Below are 20,617 nucleotides of genomic sequence, written 5' to 3'. Positions count from 1 at the left end.
CTGTGTAAGAAACTGTCAAACTGGGCTAGTAGAAGGCTCTTCTGGACTTGACGTGATGCCGCATTCGCGACGATCAAGCTGACAAAATGATTTGTACACTGTAGCTCGAATGAGTCGAGGCTCAATTTACCACCAGAGTAAATCTTTGATATAAAATAATATAACCATCACATATAATGAGACTTCGTTCTTGTTTCTGGCGGGAAAAAAGTATTTAGAAAAATCGGGAGTCGTTTCAAAGTCATTCTTAGTAGGTCAATAGGTGTAAATATTTTCTTCAATTCTGTGTTGCAAATACTGCCGTCAGTCACCGCCAAAAATTGTAAATTTTTGGAGATGGATCCAGCATCACGTAGAGCAGCCTCCATCGCTGAGCGCAAGCGGGCATCACTGGTGTAGTTACTCTTGTCGCGACTCGCACCAACTGCATATAATATAATCACAATGCCTCATAATGATGCAGACCACCCGGTCAAGCGTCAGAAAACTGTCGCACCAGCCAATGCTTCAAAGTCCGCATCAGACTCTTCTCGAATTTTTGCGCCTTTCCGCGTATGTCTCTTTTCTCTGTTGCCTCACCATGTTGCCATAACTAACTTTTTCGCAATAGACTGTTGGTTTAGTATCTCCTACAAGTGTTCCCTTCACCTCGATTCCTCTCGGCAAGACCACTTTCCAGATTTCGACCTCTGTTGGCCGATCTATTCAGACCTACGATCTTCGTCGCGGACTAAACCTCGTTTTCATTACTCGCCCGCAGACCCCCGCCGATATCACCGCAACTCTCGCCTGGAAGCAACAGATTTTCGCAGCATGGGGAGGATCTATCAAGGGTGAAGCTCAGGGTGTCTGGATCTTCCAGAGAGGCAAGAAGGTTAATGAGCTTGTGCTGCCTTCCGACCTCAACGAACCTGTCCAGCAGATTCAGGTTTTGGGAACATGGACTATCATCGCTGCTCTGACGCGAATCGAAATTTTCAAGACAGCCACTCTGGAGCACTACACTACCATCCACACCACGCCTGCCAACGACCGCGGCAACGAAATCACTGGCGGTATTGTGTCTATGCCCACTTTCCTCAACAAGATTTTCGTGGGTCGCAAAGATGGTTGGGTCGAGATCTGGAACGTCAGCACCGCCAAGCTTATTTACACCATTCTGCCTCCTGGCCCCGATTGCGGTTCTGTAACATGCCTGGAGCCCAGCCCTGCTCTGTCTCTGCTGGCTATTGCCTATTCTGAGGGAACCCTAATCATCACAAATGTTCTTACTGACAAGATCTCGCTTCGCATTGAGGCCGGCAGCTCGGAAGCGCCAGTCAACTCGATCTCTTTCCGAACCGACGGTATGGGTGCTGGTAACGATGGACGCAAGGATGGTGTTATGGCTACATCGACAGCTGCTACTGGCGATGTCACATTCTGGGATTTGAACGGTGGCGGCCGTGTTATGGGTGTTTTGCGAAGCGCCCACAACCCTCCCTCCTACGAAGGACCTACTGTCCGTGGCGGTGTCAGCAAGATCGAGTTCCTCCCCGGTCAGCCCGTGGTCCTGACCAGCGGCCGCGATAACTCGCTCAAGTCCTGGATCTTTGACGAAACCCCATTTTCGCCTGTTCCCCGAATCCTGCACTCCCGCAGTGGACACGCTGGCCCCGTCAACTGCCTTCAGTTCCTTCCTACCGACTTTGAGGGTGCCGATGCTGGTAACAAGTGGTTGCTTAGTGGTGGACAAGACCGAAGTCTTTGGGGATGGAGTTTGCGCCGTGATGGTCAGAGTGCAGAGTTGAGTCAGGGCAATATTCGCAAGAAGGCCAAGAAGATTGGTATTCTGGCCACCAATGCCCTGTCGCATGGACCAACAACGACTTTGGAGGACCTCAAGGCACCTGAGATTACATGCATGGCTTCTTCACTGAACCGAGATGGTGGCATTGGTGCCATGCCCGGTAACCAGCCTATATGGCAAAAGTCACAGAAGAAGAGGGCGCATAATGCAGAGGTTAGCGGTATGACCGGCTGGGAGAGTGTGGTTACTGCTCACAAGAACGATTCCTATGCCAGAACATGGTTCTGGGGTCGCAAGAGAGCAGGTCGATGGGCTTTCCCTACTGGAGACGACTCAAACGTCTCGACTGTTGCCATCAGCCCATGTGGTACCTTTGCTTTTGTTGGCGCGGAGTCTGGTGGTATCGATATGTACAACCTACAGTCCGGAAACCATCGTCAACGATTCCCTTCAAAACTTACCCCAGCCCAAGCTCGTCAGCTCAAGATGCAACAGCTACGACAGGCAGACGATGTCGTGCAACTGCACGCCGAGTCTACACGCCAGTTTCCCATCGGCACCGGAAGGCATACCAAGCGAGTCACCGGTCTCGTTGTTGATTCGATGAATAAGACAGTGGTGTCTTGCTCTTTGGATGGAAAGATCAAATTCTGGGATTTCTTGACAGGTAACCTGTTGGAGCAGATCGACTGGGCACCCATGACTTTCCCCACGGGATGCAGATACCATCCTGCGAGCAACCTCATTGCCTTTTCATGTGATGATCTGTCGATTCGCGTGGTGGATATGGAGACCAAGAGAACTATTCGTGAGTTCTGGGGCCCTCAGGGTGCTATCAACGACTTCTGCTTCTCTAGCGACGGACGCTGGATCATCGCAGCCTCTCAAGATTGCGTCATTCGTGTCTGGGACCTTCCTACAAGTCACTTGATCGATGCCATCCGACTTGAGAAGCCTTGCAAGGCGATTGCAATGTCCGTCACTGGTGAGTACCTGGCTGCGACAATCGAGAACGAGTTGGGCGTAACGCTATGGACCAACAAGGCTCTGTTCAAGCATGTTCCCACACGCCAAATCTCTGAAAAGGAGATTGGACACATCTCGGCTCCCACGGTCTCTGGCGAGAACAGCCATGGTATGTTGGAGGGTGCATTTGAAGAAGAGCAGGCCGAGGATGAGGATACTGTGGTGGCACCTACGATCGAGCAGCTCAGCGCCGATCTTACAACCTTGTCTCTGGTTCCCAAGAGCCGCTGGCAAACACTACTACACCTGGATCTTATCAAGGAACGAAACAAGCCCAAGGAAGCTCCCAAGGCTCCTGAAAAGGCTCCTTTCTTCCTACCTTCTACAACGGGCAAGGAGAATCCCATGGCGAATAAAGAACAGAAGGCGGATATCGAGAACACATCTCGTGTCACGAAGCTTGAGCAAGCTCGTTTTGAGCAGGCACTCGGCTCCAAGCTTCGTGTTGGAGCAGAGACCGGAAACTGTGAGCATATTCCTTTCTCACTTCTGTTTGCATAAACTAACTTTACACAGACGATGAATTTATTGAACACCTCAAGTCTCTCTCCCCTTCAAGCGCAGACCTGGAGCTTCGCTCGCTCTCTATTGGTGATGGCGACGATGTTCCCAACGAGCTGCTGCATTTCATCCGTGCTTTGACAGCCCGTCTCAGAACACGCCGAGACTATGAGCTGACCCAGGCCTGGATGACTGTATTCCTCCGACTTCACTTTGATCTGGTAATGGAGAACCAGGATCTCCTTGAGGCATTGAGCGAGTGGAAGACGTATCAAGAGAAGGAGTGCAACCGATTAGACGGTCTGGTTGGATACTGCAGTGGTGTAGTTAGCTTCTTGAGGAGCCCAAGAACGTAAAGGCGTGAAAGAGCAGAGCAATATTGGTTTGATAGTAAAATAATGGCGTTTGAATATCATGGCGTGTTGGGAGCATATGGTATACTAGACAATACAATATTCGATCCCAGCAATTTTTCAACTCTGATCGCTCGGTGTGTTCATATTTTCAACATCCTCAAACTACTGACTTATGAACCTTGTTTGTGATCTTGTTCAAACGAGTCACATCTTCAACTCCTTCCTGCCTGTGAATCCTATAAATATACAGTTTCATCCTCCCCCAACTCTTCCAAGACTAAACTCCGTGTAGTCTTGATCCTCTGTGTTTCCAAGTTCACCGCGTTTGTGCATTCACGCTAGCATTCGTATGATGTTCGAATGGTCGTCGCGAAGGTGTTATGCACTCATGTCTGGGGAGTCGATCGTGCGAGACAGTACTGGCTGATCGACTTTCTAGACCTGCTCGGCACCCCAGCCAGCGTCTTCGGCCTCGCGCATGTTGGCAGGGGGCTCGATGGAGGGAACGAACTCGAGAGCGACGTAGGCAATACCAGTGATACCGACGATGCTGCCAGCGATCTTGCTGAGAATGCTGTCGCTCACCATCAGAGAGCCGAGGAAGATGTAGACTGGGAGTGAATTAGTCGCGATTCGAGAACCACTGTAACAGACGTTAACTTACAGACACCACGGCCGATGAAGGAGAACATGAACGACGCATGTCGAGAAACTTGAGGGGGAATTTGGAACTCTGGGATCTATTAGTATTGACTTGCGGGGATTCAGTCTGTCGCGACGTACCAAGAAGGCCAGTAACAAGACCAAAGACGATCATGTAAGCACCCAGGATGATAGGCTGACTGCAGAAGAGGCATTAGTACTCGCGCTGCTATATTACGGCCAAGTGCCTGATTCGAGTGCAAATTGGAGGCAATCGGTTTCGATGGAATTGACGTGGACGTACAGGCTGAAAGAGAAGATGGACACGATACCACCGAGGATGACGATGACACCGACTGCCAAGTTGACAATGCGACTACACATTGATGCGATGGTTAGCGACGATGCAATTCCCTACAAAAACTGATGCGATGCTTGCAACTCACAAGATGTCGGAGGGCTCCATGTTCATTGTGTCTTAGGATGAAAGGGTATTGTTCCTGAGGATTGCGCCAGTGATGATTCGTGGTCGATCGAGTTTAAAGAAGAAGGGAGATAAAGCCAGGCAGCAGCTTTAAAAAGAAATCACGTTCAAGGCAGACGAATTGTGATGGATGTGAGGTTTGCGTGGCCACGAATGGAGTTGGAAAAGCACAGGAATAAGATTACGTAGTTAGCCCCCAGAGACAGGTGCTGTAGGCTGTAGCTTTAGGTGAGGTGAACCCCCAGAATCAAGAACCTGTCTCTAGTCCTTGTCTAGAGCTTCGCTTCAGGTTAGAGCAGTCACAGCCACATACAGGGGGCTAGGCCTAGTTTAGCCAATGACGATGGTGGGAAATCAGGAGACGGTTGCGGAGCACGAGTTTTAAGTCTTGACGAATCATAATCGAGAATCAAAAACAGCAGAGAAAGCTCAAAATCAACCATCGATCGAGAAATTAAAAGTGAACAAGGGCTTTGAGATGCCTGGTTCGAGTCTTGGTCTATTTCCGAGTCCGGAATGATTATTTTATCGCTACTAAGGAGCGGCCCGGCCATCAATGGCTCGGGCCGCTGTCTTGCTCGCCAATGGCGCAATAAAGAGCTCGTCAATCTATCTCGTCGAGCTATGCATCAGGCGCATCATGATACTCAGCTACAAAACATACGAAATATTGGTATCATTGCTCATGTTGATGCTGTAAGTTGGACCATTTCAAGTACCTTCTCTTCAATAAATCTCACATAAATAAAGGGCAAAACAACAACCACTGAGCGAATGCTCTATTATAGTGGTGTCACGCAACGAGTTGGAGGTAATTAGGATATGACCGAAACTCACTGGGAGTAAATACTAATAAAAAGTCAGATGTCGACTCTGGAAATACGGTGACAGACTTTCTCGATTTGGAGAGAGAACGAGGCATCACCATTCAATCAGCAGCCATCACATTCAACTGGCCTCTTCACCAATCACTTGCTCCTGGTCAACATGCAAAGACGATCAATCTCATTGATACACCTGGTCATCAAGATTTTCGCTTCGAGGTCGATCGCTGTCTTCCCATTCTGGACGGAGCAGTCTGCATTATCGATTCAGTCAAGGGCGTTGAAGCGCATACAGAACGAGTATGGGGATCTGCTCACGAGTTCAGAGTACCACGCATTGTATATTGCAACAAGCTTGATCGAGAGGGTGCCTCTTTCAAAAAGGCTGTTCTCGAGATAGGAACGCGTCTCAAAGGTTGGCCACTCGTCTGCCAAATTCCTTGGTGGGAAAAGGAGGACTTTGTTGGTGTAATTGATATCGTCAACCGAGTAGGATATCGATGGAAGTCTGAGCGTGAAAAAACCGTCTACAACACCGCTCAGCTAAAAGAGAAGCTTTCAAGTTCCAACAAGGATCTTCTTCCTGAGATTGAGACTGCGAGACAGGCTTTGATTGAAGGTCTTGCGGATTTCGATGAGGCTATCATGGATGAATTCCTCGCCGAGAATGAAAACATTGATGCGGCTGTAATCAAGCAAGCTATCCGAAGAGTCATCCGAGAAGGCGATGGCCGTGTGATTCCTGTGTTTGCGGGTTCCAGTTTCCGCCATATCGGCGTCGAGCCATTGATGGATGCCATCACAGATTATCTACCAAGTCCAGACGAGCGTCCCTCTGCAGAGGTCCGTGTTGGTTCAGTAAAGCAGCGCTTGATTGAAGTGCTCGATAACAGTTCCAAGACCGCCAGAGGACAAGTTTCTTCAATCGCTTCAGTCTTCAAGGTCTTTAACCACCCCAAGGAGGGTGTAATCAGTTTTGTGCGAGTTTACCACGGCACTCTTACCAGAAACGCAGCAAGTTTCAACACCAACATTTTGGCAAATGAGAAGCCTATGGGAATTCTTCAGATCTCTGCAAACAAAACACAAGATATTCAAACATTAGGGGTCGGTCAGATCGGAGCTCTGAGAGGGTTGAAGAAAGCCCGAACTGGTGACACACTCATCACAATGAACGGAAATAAACCTATTCCTGAGTCTTTCCGTCATGTCAAGATTCGGCCACCTGAGATTCCACCACCAGTGGCGTTCTTGCAGGTTGAACCCTACGGCAACGTTGCCGCCCAGGCACTCCAGATCGCGCTGGAGAATACCACAAGAGAAGATCCCAGTCTGCGATACAGCCGAGACCCCAAGACCGAACAGTTCACCATCCAGGGTATGGGCAAGCTGCATCTTGACGTTTCACTTTACAACATGAAGCAAAAGTACAAGATCGATGCCGACTTTGGCCCTATCGAGGTCGATTACAAGGAATGCGTCACAGCGCCTACGCGGCCTCAGCACGTCGTCTTTGATCGTCCCGTCGCGAGCAAACCGGGCAAAGTGACGTGTACTGTTACTCTAGAACCACTTGAGGAACACCATCGAGAAACGTTACTAGAGTCCAGTGTTGAACGCGACGGGAACATATATCACGTCGTCATTCCTTTGGCAGAAGGCGCTACCACTCTGAACTTTGACCCTGAAGAGGCAAGGGCACAACTCCTCAACGGCGCTATTGCAGGTCTCGCGAGGGGTCCTCGTCGTGCAGCTCCCGTTCACGGGTGCCACGTAACCATCACACTGGACACAGAACCTGGAGCCTGCGAAACCCCCACCGGTGGCCATTTCAGCAGTGCTTCCAGGACGGCAGTGCAGGCTTCTCTGCGAGATGCATTCGAGAAGGGACAGATTGGCATTCTGGAACCCATTATGCTTGTCAACATCACTTGTCCAGAGGTTGCAGCCGGTGCAGTGCAGCACGACGTCACAGCTGGTGCCGGTGGTCAAGTTCTAGAGGTCAACGACAGATCTGCCGAGTCTACGGGTGAAGACCACATTGATGTGTCCAAGATCTACACTCCTCCTGACCCGTACGACTCTATCACTTCATTGCGTGGTAAGAAGTCTACGGCTCGTGTGGTTGAGATTATTGCCAAGGTTCCGTACAAGGAGATGTTGGATTATGATAACCATTTGAGAAGCAAGACTGCAGGCCGACACTCGATGACCATGTTCTTTGACTCTTTTGCCAAGGTTGTTGGACATCGTGAGAAGGGCTTGTAGGGGGTGTGTACCATTGTAAGATAGAATGGAAAAGTGAAAAGATTTATGTATATTATGTACCACCTGAATATGAGAAACGGATATGTGCCATGATGCATGAAATCTTGCGTTGGTTTTAAAAACTTGGGTAGGTTGTTAGTGTGTTAATCGTCGTGTTGACGGACGTCAATATCATAAATCAAGGACAGAGTACGATCATAGCTAAGCGAATGTATTTGTAATTGTCTTATGTACCATGTTCTATATACGAGAGAAACAGACAATGCGCTGGATCCTAGCAATAACGAACTACCTTATAGAATGGGGTATTTCTATCAGAAAAATCTACCTAGTGTCCAAATATTATAAACGCCAAAAAGAAGAGGAAGTCATCATCGTCAAAACGCTCGCCATATGTAAAAGATCAAAAGAATGAGAAGAAATAAGCAATCCCTTTAGACAGATCGCTTTTGAATGTTGCACTTCTTGAGGCACTCGTCAACACCCAGAGCAATGCTCTTGGGAATAGCAGCGCGGACCTTGTCGATGTCCTCGCCAGCAATGCTCTGACCAAAGGTAGCAGCAATAACATCATCGCTCAGAGCGACAACCTCATCGGCAATCTGACCAGTGCCAAAATCCTCGGCGGCAAAGGAGGCGACGAAAGTAGCAGGCTCGCAGTCGGGGTTGAATTGAGTGTGGACAGAGCCTTGGTAGAAGGGAGTCATCATGTTGGCTTTGAGCTCGGTGCGAATGACTCGTCGCTTGCCGTCCTTGTCCATGACACCGTTCTCTGGAACCATCTCTGTGATGAGACGGCCTGATGTGACAACTTGAAGTTCGGCGGAGCGGGGGTGGACGTGGAGAGTGTTCATGCCGCAGGCTAAAAGAGATGTTAGAGTTGTTGTGTAGTATAAGTGTGGAAGAAACTTACCGTCAATTCGGCCAAAGGCCATGCCAGAACCAGTGCCAACAAGAGCAGGAAAGGTCTTGCGGTTAGCAGCAATGAGCTCGCCGCCCTTTCCAGGGTTTTCCTGCTTCTTGTTGAAGTCGAAGACAAAGTCCTTGTCGTCGGGAAGAAGGGCAAAGCGGTCAGCAGCGCTGGTTAAGGTGTTAGTCAAGGGTCTTCATGAGAGGTTGTTGTTGAGAGTCACTTACGTATCAGCAAGTCGAAGCTGGGCAGTCAGACTGGGGGCCTCGGCGTAAGATCGTCGAGTGTTGCGAGGAGCAGCGTCTGTGAAAGAGGTGAAGGCCAGGACGGCGGAGATGATGGTGGTGGTGAACTTCATTTTGCTTGATGATGAGTGTAAGTGTGAATATGATGTAAGTAGTCAAGAGACTTAGGTTATGTAGATGAGAGATGATTGTAATGTTTGAGTGTGATGATATTGAATTATATTTCTCAACTTGACAGGACAAGGCCATCTTCTTATACATTATTATTGATTCCGAATGTCCCACATGATAGACAGGCACAAGATGCAGCTAAGCTAAGCTGTCTGACAGGAACAGCTTTTCACAAGGCTCTGCAAACTCAAAAATAGGATACACAACAGCTTTGCTGTGCGATGCCTACGGAAACATTGACATCCGCTGCCAGTTCATCATGTAGGCCAAGTAGTACCAGCCACATCCTTGAAGTTGCTGTTGTCTTGGTGTTGAGCAAGTGACTGCTATTGGTCATTTGCCGCTATTTCAAGATTTAGAGGGCTGTGCAGTGGGAAAGAAGGGACCCAACAGGCTGGGCTGGGCTAAACTGAGCCAGTGACCGCAGCAGACCAAAAATATCGCTAGTAAGCGCTTCTGTTAGTTAAAAAGCCAAGCCCATGTCAGCACCAACAATCCTACGTTTCGACGGATGTTGAATAAGCCGGTCAAGATGGTCGAATCAGAAGAAAGTTTTGTTTCTGTTGGTCGGATATTCTCAGGAAACAAAACAAAAGTAAAGGAACCAGCCGCCATGTTTCAATGTTTACAGCTGTCATAAGCCACGTTGGCCAAACTAAGCCAGGCCATATGTAAGCCAAGTATTAATATGGAGAGGGTTTGTTTCTATTTGGAACATTGAGGGAGATATTCCATGCTTTGATAGACATTTTTTACTTTTGGTTCTCCCTTGCAGCTAGTTCTCCCTACTGATGTTGTCTCATATTGAGGGTTGATTTATGAGTTGTTCGGGTCTGTAGGTTAAGCTTATCCGTAGGAAATAAAGAGATGAGAAACAAACTTTCAGCCACTGATTTAAAGAGTTTTTTTTTTACCAGTTAAAGTCTCCCTCCACACTGTTTCGTGCAGTTAACTCAAGTCATTACGCCACTCCCGCTCGGGACGCACAATAACTTTGTTTGGGTTTGAAACATGGCTTCAAATGTTTATTCAGATTGGTCTATCCACTTTTGCCAGTATAACTCTTCCGTTCCCACTTGATATATTACCCTAGAGACCTGTATTCTATCACGGGAATAACAAGTGACCCTGTTTGAACAGTGATAAACTAGTCTCGACACAATGTATCCCTATAACTCATTTCCCTATGACAATACGCCATAGACGACTATGAATAATTCGTTGATAGTCAGGTTACAGGTGATTCTGATTCTGATCCCAGAACAGATCAAGTCCGACAACCGGAATACAACCTTTGAATCTCGCTTGAGTTCAATCGCGTTGAACAGTGGATAATTTACCTGTACTCCGTAGTTACTTGGTGCGGGCCACAGAAAGCGGTTGCAAGGTTGAATTTTAAGCGATATTTGGATCCTCAGATAACAATGCTTGTTTATTCGCATCAAGCTCTTATCCGACTGGATAATCAGAGATTGAAGATATCTATTAACATAGAGTCATGTTTATATGTAAGAGAAGATATGTTCGTGATGAATAAGTATTGTTTATTGATAGCCGGTCCTCTCAAAAACAGGAAGGAAAATGCATTGTAGGTTGAGAGACTCAAGAGGCAGGTGTTACAAGGTCACGCTTCTTGCCTCCTCAACCACGGTTCGTGTCACTCAGCTCACTCACTCACTCACTCACTCACTCATTGCACCTCAACAGGTCCCTTTTCCACTCCAACTTCCACTATGGAGACACGCTAAACCAGGGAAGCATGGCGTCGATCTTCCAAAATACAAACTAACAAACACTAACTTACCTAAGATTAATGTCCCCCCTCAACAGTAGGTGAGCCTTTTCATCAATCTTATTCTCATTCGAAAGAGAAAGGCTGACTCGTCTCCTCAGACTTTATGATTAACATCACCTGCCAAGCGCGTCTCGACAGCCAATCGTTAGCGGCGTAGTAAGCGTTCCGTCCAGCCTGCTTGCGTTTGCGCGGTCAATCAGTTGTGGCTCCTATTCTAATAGGAGCCGTCTTTGAAGCCGTTGCAACGCTAACCAAAGACACATTGGCCCAGGAACAATTTAACACTGGCATGCGGGAAAAACAACTGTCAGGGGCTTCAGAATGGCCAGCGAGCCAATGTAAGCTCTCGCCTCAAGCCACCGGATAAAACGTCCAGGGGTAAAACCATGGCGGAAGTTGAGAGCACAATAGAACAAGGACGCCATCTTTTCAAAAGAAAAACAGGATCAAGACAAGACAAAACAGGAAGAGATCCAGAATAACAACCCAAAACGACAACCGAGACAAGCTTCAATAGACGACGTCTTCAAAACCTATGCTAGAACAAAACCTCCATGGAACAATGTTCTCTTGCCTTATCCGGGCCTTTGTTCCGAGCATGCTTGTCTTATCGCCAGTATCAACTCTCTTTTTGGCATCGGCAACTGCAGAATTAAGCTCGTCTTGACATGATGCGATAGACTCTAATCTGCTCCGAGTGTTATCCCCTGAGCCAACAGACTTGACCAAGGCACAGCTCTCAACAGGATTGGCCAGATCCGAGCTAGGGGTCAGGTAAAGACCTGGTCTGATTGGGAACAGTTTCATTACTTGACCCCCTGTCACAGGAGAACCTCCACATTATGACAGGGAATCTCAAGTTCATGCAGGTACGGAGAGGCCATGGCTCAGCATGGGGTCCTGCCCACGAGCCCACAGACGAGGCCCTCGCTTGTCGTTCAATCTCCTGGTCGTGTGGGTGAATGCGCCGCCGTCCGCGCTTCTGATCATTGCTCATTTCCTGGGGATCCATTTCCATCTCGCCCACTGTCGATCTCTTAATACTCATGTCCTTGCTTCCTTGCCTGTCACTCACTCTTTTGTTTCCTTCCTTTTTGTTAAAACGTTCTGTTGCTGGCCCACAAACTTGTTGTGCTTCTTCGTCAGCTTCATCACTCGTTCTGTCGCTCGACGACAATTACACTCTTTTATCTCAGTTCGCCAGGATTTATGTCGTGTTTTTGACAAGTTAAATAAAAGGATTGGAGGTATTCGCGCACATATTCACCAACATACTGGACTTATCGAATCGAACCGACTATCTTTGATCGACGACAATCACAATGAGACTCATCAACCTTTCGGCTGCCCTTGTGGGTGCCCTATCCGCGCCATCAATCGTCGCTGCCAAGTCCCACGGCCATCGCCATGGTCAACATTCTGCCCTTGAATCTCGTCCTCTCCAAAAGCGAGGAGGACAATGCCAGTTTCCTACCGATGACCCCAACATGGTCGCCGTCACTCCTGATGCGAAGAATGCCGGTTGGGCCCTTAGCCCTGATCAGGAGTGCAAGCCTGGAAGCTACTGTCCCTTTGCCTGCAAGCCCGGTATGGTTATGAACCAATGGGATCCGGATTCCACCTACGAGTATCCCTCTTCTATGGTACGCTTGTGACACATCGTCTATCAAACCGGAAAATTCCAGCTAACACTTCCCAGGACGGAGGTCTCTTCTGTAACAAGGATGGTGAAATTGAGCAGCCTTTTGAGGGCAAGCCTAACTGTGTCTCTGGCACTGGCTCCGTCGAGGCTGTCAACAAGTGTGGTTCTACAATGTCTTGGTGCCAGACTGTCCTGCCTGGTAACGAGGCCATGCTTATCCCTACTGTTGTTTCGTCTAGTGCAACTCTGGCTGTTCCCGGATCTTCCTACTGGTGCTCCACCGCCGCTCAGTAAGTATTTTAAGTCTTGTTGATCACTGAAGATCTCTAACCATCGACCAGCTTCTACATCAACCCCCCTGGTACTGGCGAGGAGGGCTGCATCTGGGGTACTGAAGACAAGCCTGTTGGTAACTGGAGCCCTTACGTTGCTGGTGCCAACACAGAGTCAAACGGCCAGACTTTTGTCAAGATTGGCTGGAACCCTATCTGGGAGGACTCTGCCTTGAAGAGCACACTCCCTGACTTTGGTGTTGAGATCCAGTGCCCTGACGGTGGCTGCACCGGTCTCCCTTGCAAGATCGATCCTACCAAGGGCAAGGGAAACGTTGGCAGTGAGCTTTCTGCCAAGGGCGCTGGTGGCTCAGCCTTCTGCGTCGTCACCGTCCAGAAGGGTTCAACTGCCCAAATCGTTGCTTTCTCTACCAGTGGTGGCGGTTCAGGATCTGGCGATGATGACGAGGATTCCGAAGATTCTGAGTCTTCCACTGCCGAGGCCGAGGCCTCTACCACCGCTGAGGTCGAGCCAACCACTTCTGAGGAAGTAGAGGTTAGCACCACCGAGGAGCCTTCAACTACCGCAGAGCCTACCACTTCTGCCGCTCCTACTACCTCTGCTCAGCCCACAACCACCAGCGCAGCGGAGACAACCTCTACACCCGCGGAGACCACCACTGAGCAGCTGTCGACTTCTGCTGCCGAGACTTCTTCTTCTTCTTCTGAGGAGCCTACTTCAACCAGCTTCACGTCCGCTACTTCTTCCAATACCAAGACCAAGGTACAGAAGGCCACCTCGACCACATACACCAGAAAGATCTACCCTACCGTCAAGCCCGGTATCTTCCGTGAGAACGGTACCACCACTTCTACCGCCTCCGAGACCGAGGAGACTGCTGCCGCTACTGAGGCAGACTCTGGAGTTGCTCCCACTGAGACCAAGGATAGTGGAGCTGGTCGTGACCAGGGCAATGCTGCCCTCGCCGGCCTCGTCGTTGCTTTCATCGCTGCCGCTTGTTTCTTCTAATTCATGTCTCCTTTAACGACCATTCACCGCTGCGTCACCACAGTTGGTTTTCACTTCACAGACTCTATTTACCACATACATTCCTTTATTATTGATACTTTACATATATTATCAAGCCACCTACTTAGTGGCGATAGTGTCTATTGTCCCCTTTCATCTATACTACTCACCAGTCTTATGGCTGTTGTGTCAGTTGGTTGACGATACCCGCCCCGGGTATTAATATTCGTCAAGAGTCTCATTTGGCTCTTGTTGCTCGCGGGCATTATACATAGTTCAACGCTTCTTTTCACGGTCGATATACCCTTTTTAGCAATCATTGGAGACATTGGATATTTGGAGGAACAAGCGATGGTTTTCTTTTAGTTTATTAACGACGTATGCACACTATGAACAGAGAGTTTGGTTTGGAGCTTCAGAGTATGTCGGGTGGTTTGGAAGTGAATATACGGGGAGGGCTAGTTGATGGGATGATGCTCTGGTCATCTCGACTTATATAACTATGAAAATAATCTTGTCTAGAGACATTTAATGATGTGGTGTACGTTATCACATGCAGATACTGAAAAAGAATATGTGTCTAGGCATGGTTTCATTTCTTGAACAAAAGGTCCATTCTCTCAGTGCACTCCAAGTTGCCATCTTTACTTTCCTTAGGGTATCATACAGTAGAAGTATATTATACAAACGCCATTAAAATGATTTAGGCTTTAATAATTATTTAATTTAGGTTCCCTTTCGGACATTTTCCTACTTGACCCATCCAGGTACCTCATCAGGATCGAAATCCCCATCGTATCTCCTGTCCCGAACTGCGTGCCACACGTTGGGCCAGCCAGCGAGCACAGGGCTGCCCTTGGCCTTGGCGCCGATGATAGCGAACCGTCCTGATCCGTGAGCAATGAATCCGTGCATCAAGCCCTGCTGCACGAGCGTCGCAACCGTCATCTCCACGTCTTCGGATGTGACCTCTGCGTTGCCCCATACCATACCCTCGTTGGGTCGTAGGGATTTGGGACCGCCAGGCGGTGGGGCTAGCGTAGTGTCGCCTTCAGGATTCTGCACATTGTTCCCGAGAGCCTTCATCAGAAGGGGGTTTACGTTCTGAGATCGACTATGGACGTTGGGCCCTGCTGGTACCCACCCCTCGAGGCGTCGTTGAAGGTACATGGCAACTGTGTGCAAGTCGGCGAGGTCAAGAGTGGCAGCCTTGCGGGATGATGCATCGGTGGGAGGAATATACGTTAAAAGGAACGTTTTTCTACTCAATGATCGCCAAAGTAGTGGTCGCAGACGGTTGCTCAGTGTCAAGAGAAGACCCTTTTCGAAGAGCCATGTCTCATTTTGTGCCAAGTGATGTTGGAACAGGATAAAGTTGCCGGATCTGATAGCCTGGCAGATGGGGAGAAAGACAGGTGCCAAATCATTGCATTCCTGACGCTGGAGCAACACCTGTGATGGGAAACGTCCCAGTAGAATGTTGCAGGGGATCAAGTATGTGAGGATATTGGTTCGGTGGGAAACCAATTGCGAGGGAGTCTGGAGATATGCCTGTTCAAGACACAGCGCGGCGCGCAGGTAGTGGTTGTTTGAGAAGTTGAAGCGGCCCAGGTAGTAAAGAAATGTGACGCGTTGGCCAGCTGGGTAGAGTGATAGAGGCGGAGAGATGGTGTTAATGTTGACAAATATCATCTTTGCGAGATGCGTTCTCCGACACTATTATCTTGTCAGCTTCCCTTTGCATAATATGTAAAGGTTATAACATACTGCGAACAGGAGCTTGAGTACAAGGTTGGCAAACATGTAGACACCGATTTTCTTGCCTTCAGGTCGATCATAGCGACCACTGGATCGGTCTGTCAAACAAGTGGTGAAGATCTTTTGGATAATTTCTGCTGATGACTCTGCGATGGTCTTGTCTTCGTCGACGGCACGTAGCCGACGCGCCAACTCAGGCCGTCTGCTGAGAGACATTGTGAGGCGGGCGAGAGTCTCTGACAGAGACATGCTTGTCTTGAGAAGCATGGCTCCATATGTAGGATGAGCAAAAGCAGTTGAGCATGAGCTGCAGTCGCAAAACATTAGCGATGATAATTCTTGATCCGATATTGAATTCGTTTCATTCATACTTAACAAGGCCACTCAGCAACTGATGCGCGCCTAGCAAATCATCATAGTTCACGTCGCGCCAGAAAGCCATATAATCTTTCATAAAGGCGATAAAGCCTGGCCACACGGTCGCTTGACCCTCGGGGACGTCATCTTCCTGAGGCAGTGACTTTTCGATGATATTGTCGAGGCCCTGCTGGCGGAATTGAGAGCGCAGCTCAGCCGCGAGGTTGTGGTATTGTTGTGGTGAGCTGGGCTCTACCTGGAGCCAGGCGCGGAGCTCGTCGCCATTCTGAGAGCGGATGAAATTATAGATTTGAGTGAGGAAGTCGAGAACTAGAGGCATTGTAAAGGGTTGGGGTGTAGTGAGAAAGGCGGTGGTAAAGATGTAAGGTCAATCGAGATAGGTCTGGGCTGGAAAACATGTTGGCTCCACTGTCGCAGCCAGGTAAACAATAGAAGGACCATTGGCAACGATGAGCACATACTAAACATACAGTTTGTGACAGATACGGATATCAACCTACATAGTAATCATGAGTCTGATCAATGATGCAGGAAGGGATATGTTACCAAAGAATTGCTTTAAAGCTCAAGGATAATTTAACAAGAAGTTGACGAAGTGCCCGCATAAACCGAGCTTCGAAGTACCTTACCCTGCATTAATTGACACTTGGCTAGCTGTCAAACATTGCTCTATACCTATGAACAACTGTACGTAGTGTATACTTATTTGTTCAATTTTTTATTGTTTTTTATACTATGGTATCATAAATAGCATTGCTCGTAATATCTATCAGGCATTTATACGGACTCGACACGCTGCACAACAAGGGCAGTCGCAGCGCCACCACCGTTGCAAATAGCAGCAACACCATACTCACCAGGCTTAAGCTGGTGGAGAAGAGTAGTAAGGATTCGTGAGCCGGAGCTACCAAGAGCATGACCTAGCGAGATGGCGCCTCCCAGGGGGTTGACCTTGGCGCTCTCAAGACCAAGAATCTTAGAGTTGGCCAAGATAACGCTGGCAAACGCCTCGTTGAACTCCCAAATGGCAACTTGATCCTTGGTAATACCAGCACGCTCGAGAGCGATGGGAACAGCCTTGGCGGGAGCGACAGGGAAGTCAATAGGCGCAGTAGCGGCATCAGCGTAACCGCAGATCTTGGCCAAGACTCGGGAGCCTGAACCGTACTGCTGGGCAATAGCCTTGCTTCCTAGGACGAGGGCGCTGGCACCGTCGTTAAGGGTCGAAGAGTTGGCGGCAGTGACAGTGCCGCTTCCATCGCGAACGAAAGCGGGCTTAAGCGTGGGCACCTTGTCGAACTTGACATCCTTGAAACCCTCATCGGTGTCGATAACAGTCTCTCCCTTGCGCGACTTGACAGTGACAGGTGCAATCTCGTCGGCAAACGCCTTCTCCTCCCAAGCCTTTTGGGCGTTGCGGTATGACTGAATAGCGTATTCGTCTTGTTGCTCTCGAGTAATGTTGTGGTTTTTGACTGTGTTCTCGGCGCAGTTGCCCATGTGGAATTGGTCGTACACATCGGTTAAACCATCCTTGATAAGACCATCCTCCATCTTGACGTGGCCAAAGGCAGGAAGACCGCTGGCACGCGACACATAGTATGGGACTTGGGACATGTTCTCCATTCCACCAGCGATCTGAGCCTCAGAGAGACCCATCTGGATGTTCTGAGCAGCCAAAGTAACGGCCTTAAGTCCAGATGCGCAGACCTTGTTAATAGTTGTCGCCTCAACCTCCTTGGGTAGACCAGCAAAGATGGCAGCCTGTCGCGCAGGCGCTTGGCCGACAGAGCCCTGGAGGACGTTGCCCATATACACATCGGTGATCTTCTCGACGGGGACCTTTGACTTTTCTAGGGCGGACTTGATAGCAACAGCGCCAAGCTTGGGAGCCGACACTGACAGGAACGAGCCATTGAACTAGTGATGGTGTTAGCAAGATGTCACAAAGCCAGTTGTTCAGGACGATTTCGTACCTTTGCAGTGGGAGTTCGGGCAGCGCTTAGAATATAGGCATCTTGAAGTTCCTTGCGCAGAGCTGGGCGTGTAGAGAACTGTCGTGCGCCATTCACATGTCCAGCAAGCTGGGCCAGCCGGCCAGCGGATCTAAGTTGTGTAATAGGCATTTCGGGGGAGATTGTGGGGTATCAAGATGTAACAAGACAAAACAGAACGGCACAGTAGAAGAAAATAAAAAGAGGAACACGTTTGAAGAAGAGGTAGAAATCAATTGTATTGGTAGCACGGATATATAGAACAAGACGACCTCGGGTATCGTAATCACGGTCCTCTTCGGCTTTCAGCGGGGGAGGAGGGCCGCCCGAGGTGGTGGGAACAAGCCATCCCGTACCGAATCCGGGGCACAGCAAAGTGACGTCGCTAGAGTTAACAGACCGAGTAATGTTTACCAGGGGTTTGCAGTATAATAGCTGCAAGTATCTTTATACCTGCGTTACCTTTCTTTGTGGACGGTTAACAATTTCTCTCGATTGCCGTCTATGAAGAATATTTGCCAAACAGTAGAAATATCGCTTCGCAGTGTCATTCGGAAATCGGAATTATCGCTGTTTCTAGTTCATCTTCAAGGAGAGAGCGGCCTTCGTCTTCCGCGACCATGTGAAAGTTCCCGGAACTAATGGAAACAGATCTTCTGTCTGAGATGAGCCTCTGATTGAACTGACCACGTGATCAGCTGGAGCTGATAGAGGGTCTCCACGGCAAGTGGAGTGCCTGCAAATCGTGATAGGCCAAATTCAAGACACCCTTGATTGGTAGATTGCCACTAACTTACGGATCCCCTCTGCTTCCCTGCCCATAGAATCATTCAAGTCAAGCGTTTCCCATCGATGACCAATCTCCATCTCCGCCCATCACTACCTTGCACCGCCAAACCCGTCGTTTCCTTTGAGACCGCGAATCGTACATACACAGCGAATCTTTATCCCCAGGGATCTCAGCCATAGTCTTTCACCCAACACCATCCGCCAAGCAATACCTAACTTCCATCTCTACTCACCCCATCCGTCATCATGTCTACCGCTGCTCGCCGCCGTCTCATGCGAGACTTCAAGGTATGATGCGCTTCTGCAAGTACCGTCAAAAGCGTATCTGGCTAACTTTGATCGTAGCGCATGCAAACTGACCCCCCAGCTGGTGTTTCTGCTTCCCCTGTACCAGACAATGTCATGACCTGGTTCGTACGCTCTGTTCGACTTTGTCGACACTGAATACTAACCCGACACCTTGTAGGAACGCCGTGATTATCGGCCCTGCTGACACCCCATTCGAAGACGGCACCTTTCGACTGGTGATGCAGTTCGAAGAACAATACCCAAACAAGCCTCCTCAAGTCAAGTTCATCAGCGAGATGTTCCACCCCAACGTTTACGCCACGGGAGAGCTCTGCCTCGATATTCTTCAGAACCGATGGAGTCCCACTTACGATGTCGCCGCCGTCTTGACTAGTATCCAAAGGTGAGGAGAAATAGTACAATACGGACGGGCATAGTCTGACCATGTCTAGTTTACTCAACGACCCCAACACTGGTTCACCTGCGAATGTCGAAGCCTCCAACCTATACAAGGACAACAGGAAGGAATACACTAAGCGCGTTAGGGAGACGGTGGAGAAGAGCTGGGAAGATTGAGCAAAGAACGATCCTTGAAGGACACGGAACGGTATGCCAACGTCGATTTGTCCACTAAAGCATGGGTCAGGTTGCTCTCAGTATGCTCTGTAGCTTGGAGCATCATCGTCTAAGAGTTCAGGCATGTATGTAAATGGCGTTTTTGGTGCGTTGGAGTTGGACTGAACTGCATTCGGGGCGTTGCGAGCGTCCAGGAAGTCCCCGAGAACGTTAGCTTATGATATCACGCGCGTCATCATGAAGAGGAGTTTTATGTTTCTTCATGTTTAATCGTACATCTGTGAAGTATGCCTTGGTGAAACCAATGAAACCGACCAATGATTTTGTGATGAGCCGAACAAGTTGTACTATTGCGTGTATACCTGTAGGAAGCAGGAATGGTGATTCACCCGTCATTTCTATGTTAAATGAACTTTATGCACCTACTTTGTGAGTTTCAGTGCCCTTGAATTACCCATATGCACATTATCGAAGCATTGTGGTATTAACAATTGTCAATTTATGCGTTGGAAATGATGCCAAAGATCGGCCTTGGGGCATTTACCATAATAGGCAGTCTGTTGACTGCTCCCCTACTAACAATTCGTCCCTCATGAACCCCTCCACACAGTAACCCAACGGTTCAAGAACCCCGAGTTTTCTCCAACTTGCGTTCATTTGACAAAGATAGAACAGAACCTCAGGCGGCATTTTGGACGGGCAGAAGCACATGTATGGAATCCATCTGAACAACGGAACTTAAGTTTAAGGCCGCAGAGGCCTAATTTCTTAGGGGTGAGTCCCCTAAATTCTAGGCCATACCCCCTGGGCAGCTCTGACACTGGTGTCCCCTCCCCGTTTCGGCCCCTCTTGGCGCGCGTTCTCTACGATTTGAGCCTA

General features: G+C 48.9%; 8 protein-coding genes across 8 annotated transcripts; 4 read left to right on the top strand and 4 right to left on the bottom strand.

Moving 5' to 3' along the window:
- Positions 1–380: 380 nt before the first annotated feature.
- On the top strand, positions 381–3,852 carry EDB82DRAFT_315938 (Utp21 specific WD40 associated putative domain-containing protein). Its single transcript, XM_025738055.2, has 3 exons — positions 381–552; positions 611–3,281; positions 3,332–3,852. Exons 1-3 carry the CDS (start codon positions 445–447, stop codon positions 3,670–3,672), a joined length of 3,120 nt encoding a protein of 1,039 aa, XP_025592853.1. The 5' UTR covers positions 381–444; the 3' UTR covers positions 3,673–3,852.
- Positions 3,853–3,889: 37 nt separating this feature from the next.
- Positions 3,890–5,031, bottom strand: EDB82DRAFT_315895 (Golgi apparatus membrane protein TVP15). Its single transcript, XM_025738053.2, has 5 exons — positions 4,761–5,031; positions 4,619–4,690; positions 4,456–4,514; positions 4,337–4,405; positions 3,890–4,283 (listed from the first exon to the last, which is right to left on the bottom strand). Exons 1-5 carry the CDS (start codon positions 4,784–4,786, stop codon positions 4,108–4,110), a joined length of 402 nt encoding a protein of 133 aa, XP_025592852.1. The 5' UTR covers positions 4,787–5,031; the 3' UTR covers positions 3,890–4,107.
- A 391-nt stretch (positions 5,032–5,422) lies between these two features.
- Positions 5,423–7,890, top strand: EDB82DRAFT_529618 (P-loop containing nucleoside triphosphate hydrolase protein; the record flags this gene model as incomplete). The annotated part of the gene is made up of 3 exons (XM_025738052.2): positions 5,423–5,494; positions 5,549–5,609; positions 5,663–7,890. The coding sequence occupies 3 exons, from the start codon at positions 5,423–5,425 to the stop codon at positions 7,888–7,890; spliced, it is 2,361 nt and encodes a 786-aa protein (XP_025592851.2).
- A 195-nt stretch (positions 7,891–8,085) lies between these two features.
- Positions 8,086–9,268, bottom strand: EDB82DRAFT_514253 (RmlC-like cupin domain-containing protein). Its single transcript, XM_025738051.2, has 3 exons — positions 9,028–9,268; positions 8,804–8,970; positions 8,086–8,752 (listed from the first exon to the last, which is right to left on the bottom strand). Exons 1-3 carry the CDS (start codon positions 9,156–9,158, stop codon positions 8,325–8,327), a joined length of 726 nt encoding a protein of 241 aa, XP_025592850.1. The 5' UTR covers positions 9,159–9,268; the 3' UTR covers positions 8,086–8,324.
- A 2,808-nt stretch (positions 9,269–12,076) lies between these two features.
- On the top strand, positions 12,077–14,330 carry EDB82DRAFT_315824 (uncharacterized protein). The gene is made up of 3 exons (XM_025738049.2): positions 12,077–12,654; positions 12,711–12,943; positions 12,995–14,330. Exons 1-3 carry the CDS (start codon positions 12,334–12,336, stop codon positions 13,953–13,955), a joined length of 1,515 nt encoding a protein of 504 aa, XP_025592848.1. The 5' UTR covers positions 12,077–12,333; the 3' UTR covers positions 13,956–14,330.
- Positions 14,331–14,430: 100 nt separating this feature from the next.
- On the bottom strand, positions 14,431–16,870 carry EDB82DRAFT_315853 (uncharacterized protein). Its single transcript, XM_025738048.2, has 4 exons — positions 16,638–16,870; positions 16,085–16,587; positions 15,723–16,020; positions 14,431–15,671 (listed from the first exon to the last, which is right to left on the bottom strand). Exons 2-4 carry the CDS (start codon positions 16,408–16,410, stop codon positions 14,706–14,708), a joined length of 1,590 nt encoding a protein of 529 aa, XP_025592847.1. The 5' UTR covers positions 16,411–16,587; positions 16,638–16,870; the 3' UTR covers positions 14,431–14,705.
- Positions 16,738–18,308, bottom strand: EDB82DRAFT_514247 (Thiolase, N-terminal domain-containing protein). Its single transcript, XM_025738047.2, has 2 exons — positions 18,068–18,308; positions 16,738–18,011 (listed from the first exon to the last, which is right to left on the bottom strand). Exons 1-2 carry the CDS (start codon positions 18,215–18,217, stop codon positions 16,869–16,871), a joined length of 1,293 nt encoding a protein of 430 aa, XP_025592846.1. The 5' UTR covers positions 18,218–18,308; the 3' UTR covers positions 16,738–16,868.
- Positions 18,309–18,733: 425 nt separating this feature from the next.
- Positions 18,734–19,843, top strand: EDB82DRAFT_315793 (ubiquitin-conjugating enzyme E2 2). Its single transcript, XM_025738046.2, has 4 exons — positions 18,734–19,162; positions 19,220–19,284; positions 19,341–19,565; positions 19,615–19,843. The coding sequence occupies exons 1-4, from the start codon at positions 19,121–19,123 to the stop codon at positions 19,736–19,738; spliced, it is 456 nt and encodes a 151-aa protein (XP_025592845.1). The 5' UTR covers positions 18,734–19,120; the 3' UTR covers positions 19,739–19,843.
- The last annotated feature ends 774 nt before the right edge of the window (positions 19,844–20,617 follow it).

Source organism: Fusarium venenatum, assembly GCF_020744135.1.
Source record: "Fusarium venenatum strain MPI-CAGE-CH-0201 chromosome Unknown EDB82scaffold_4, whole genome shotgun sequence".
NCBI lineage: Eukaryota > Fungi > Ascomycota > Sordariomycetes > Hypocreales > Nectriaceae > Fusarium > Fusarium venenatum.
The sequence above is the reverse complement of the archived record's forward strand: the minus strand, read 5'-3'. Positions and strand labels throughout refer to the sequence as shown.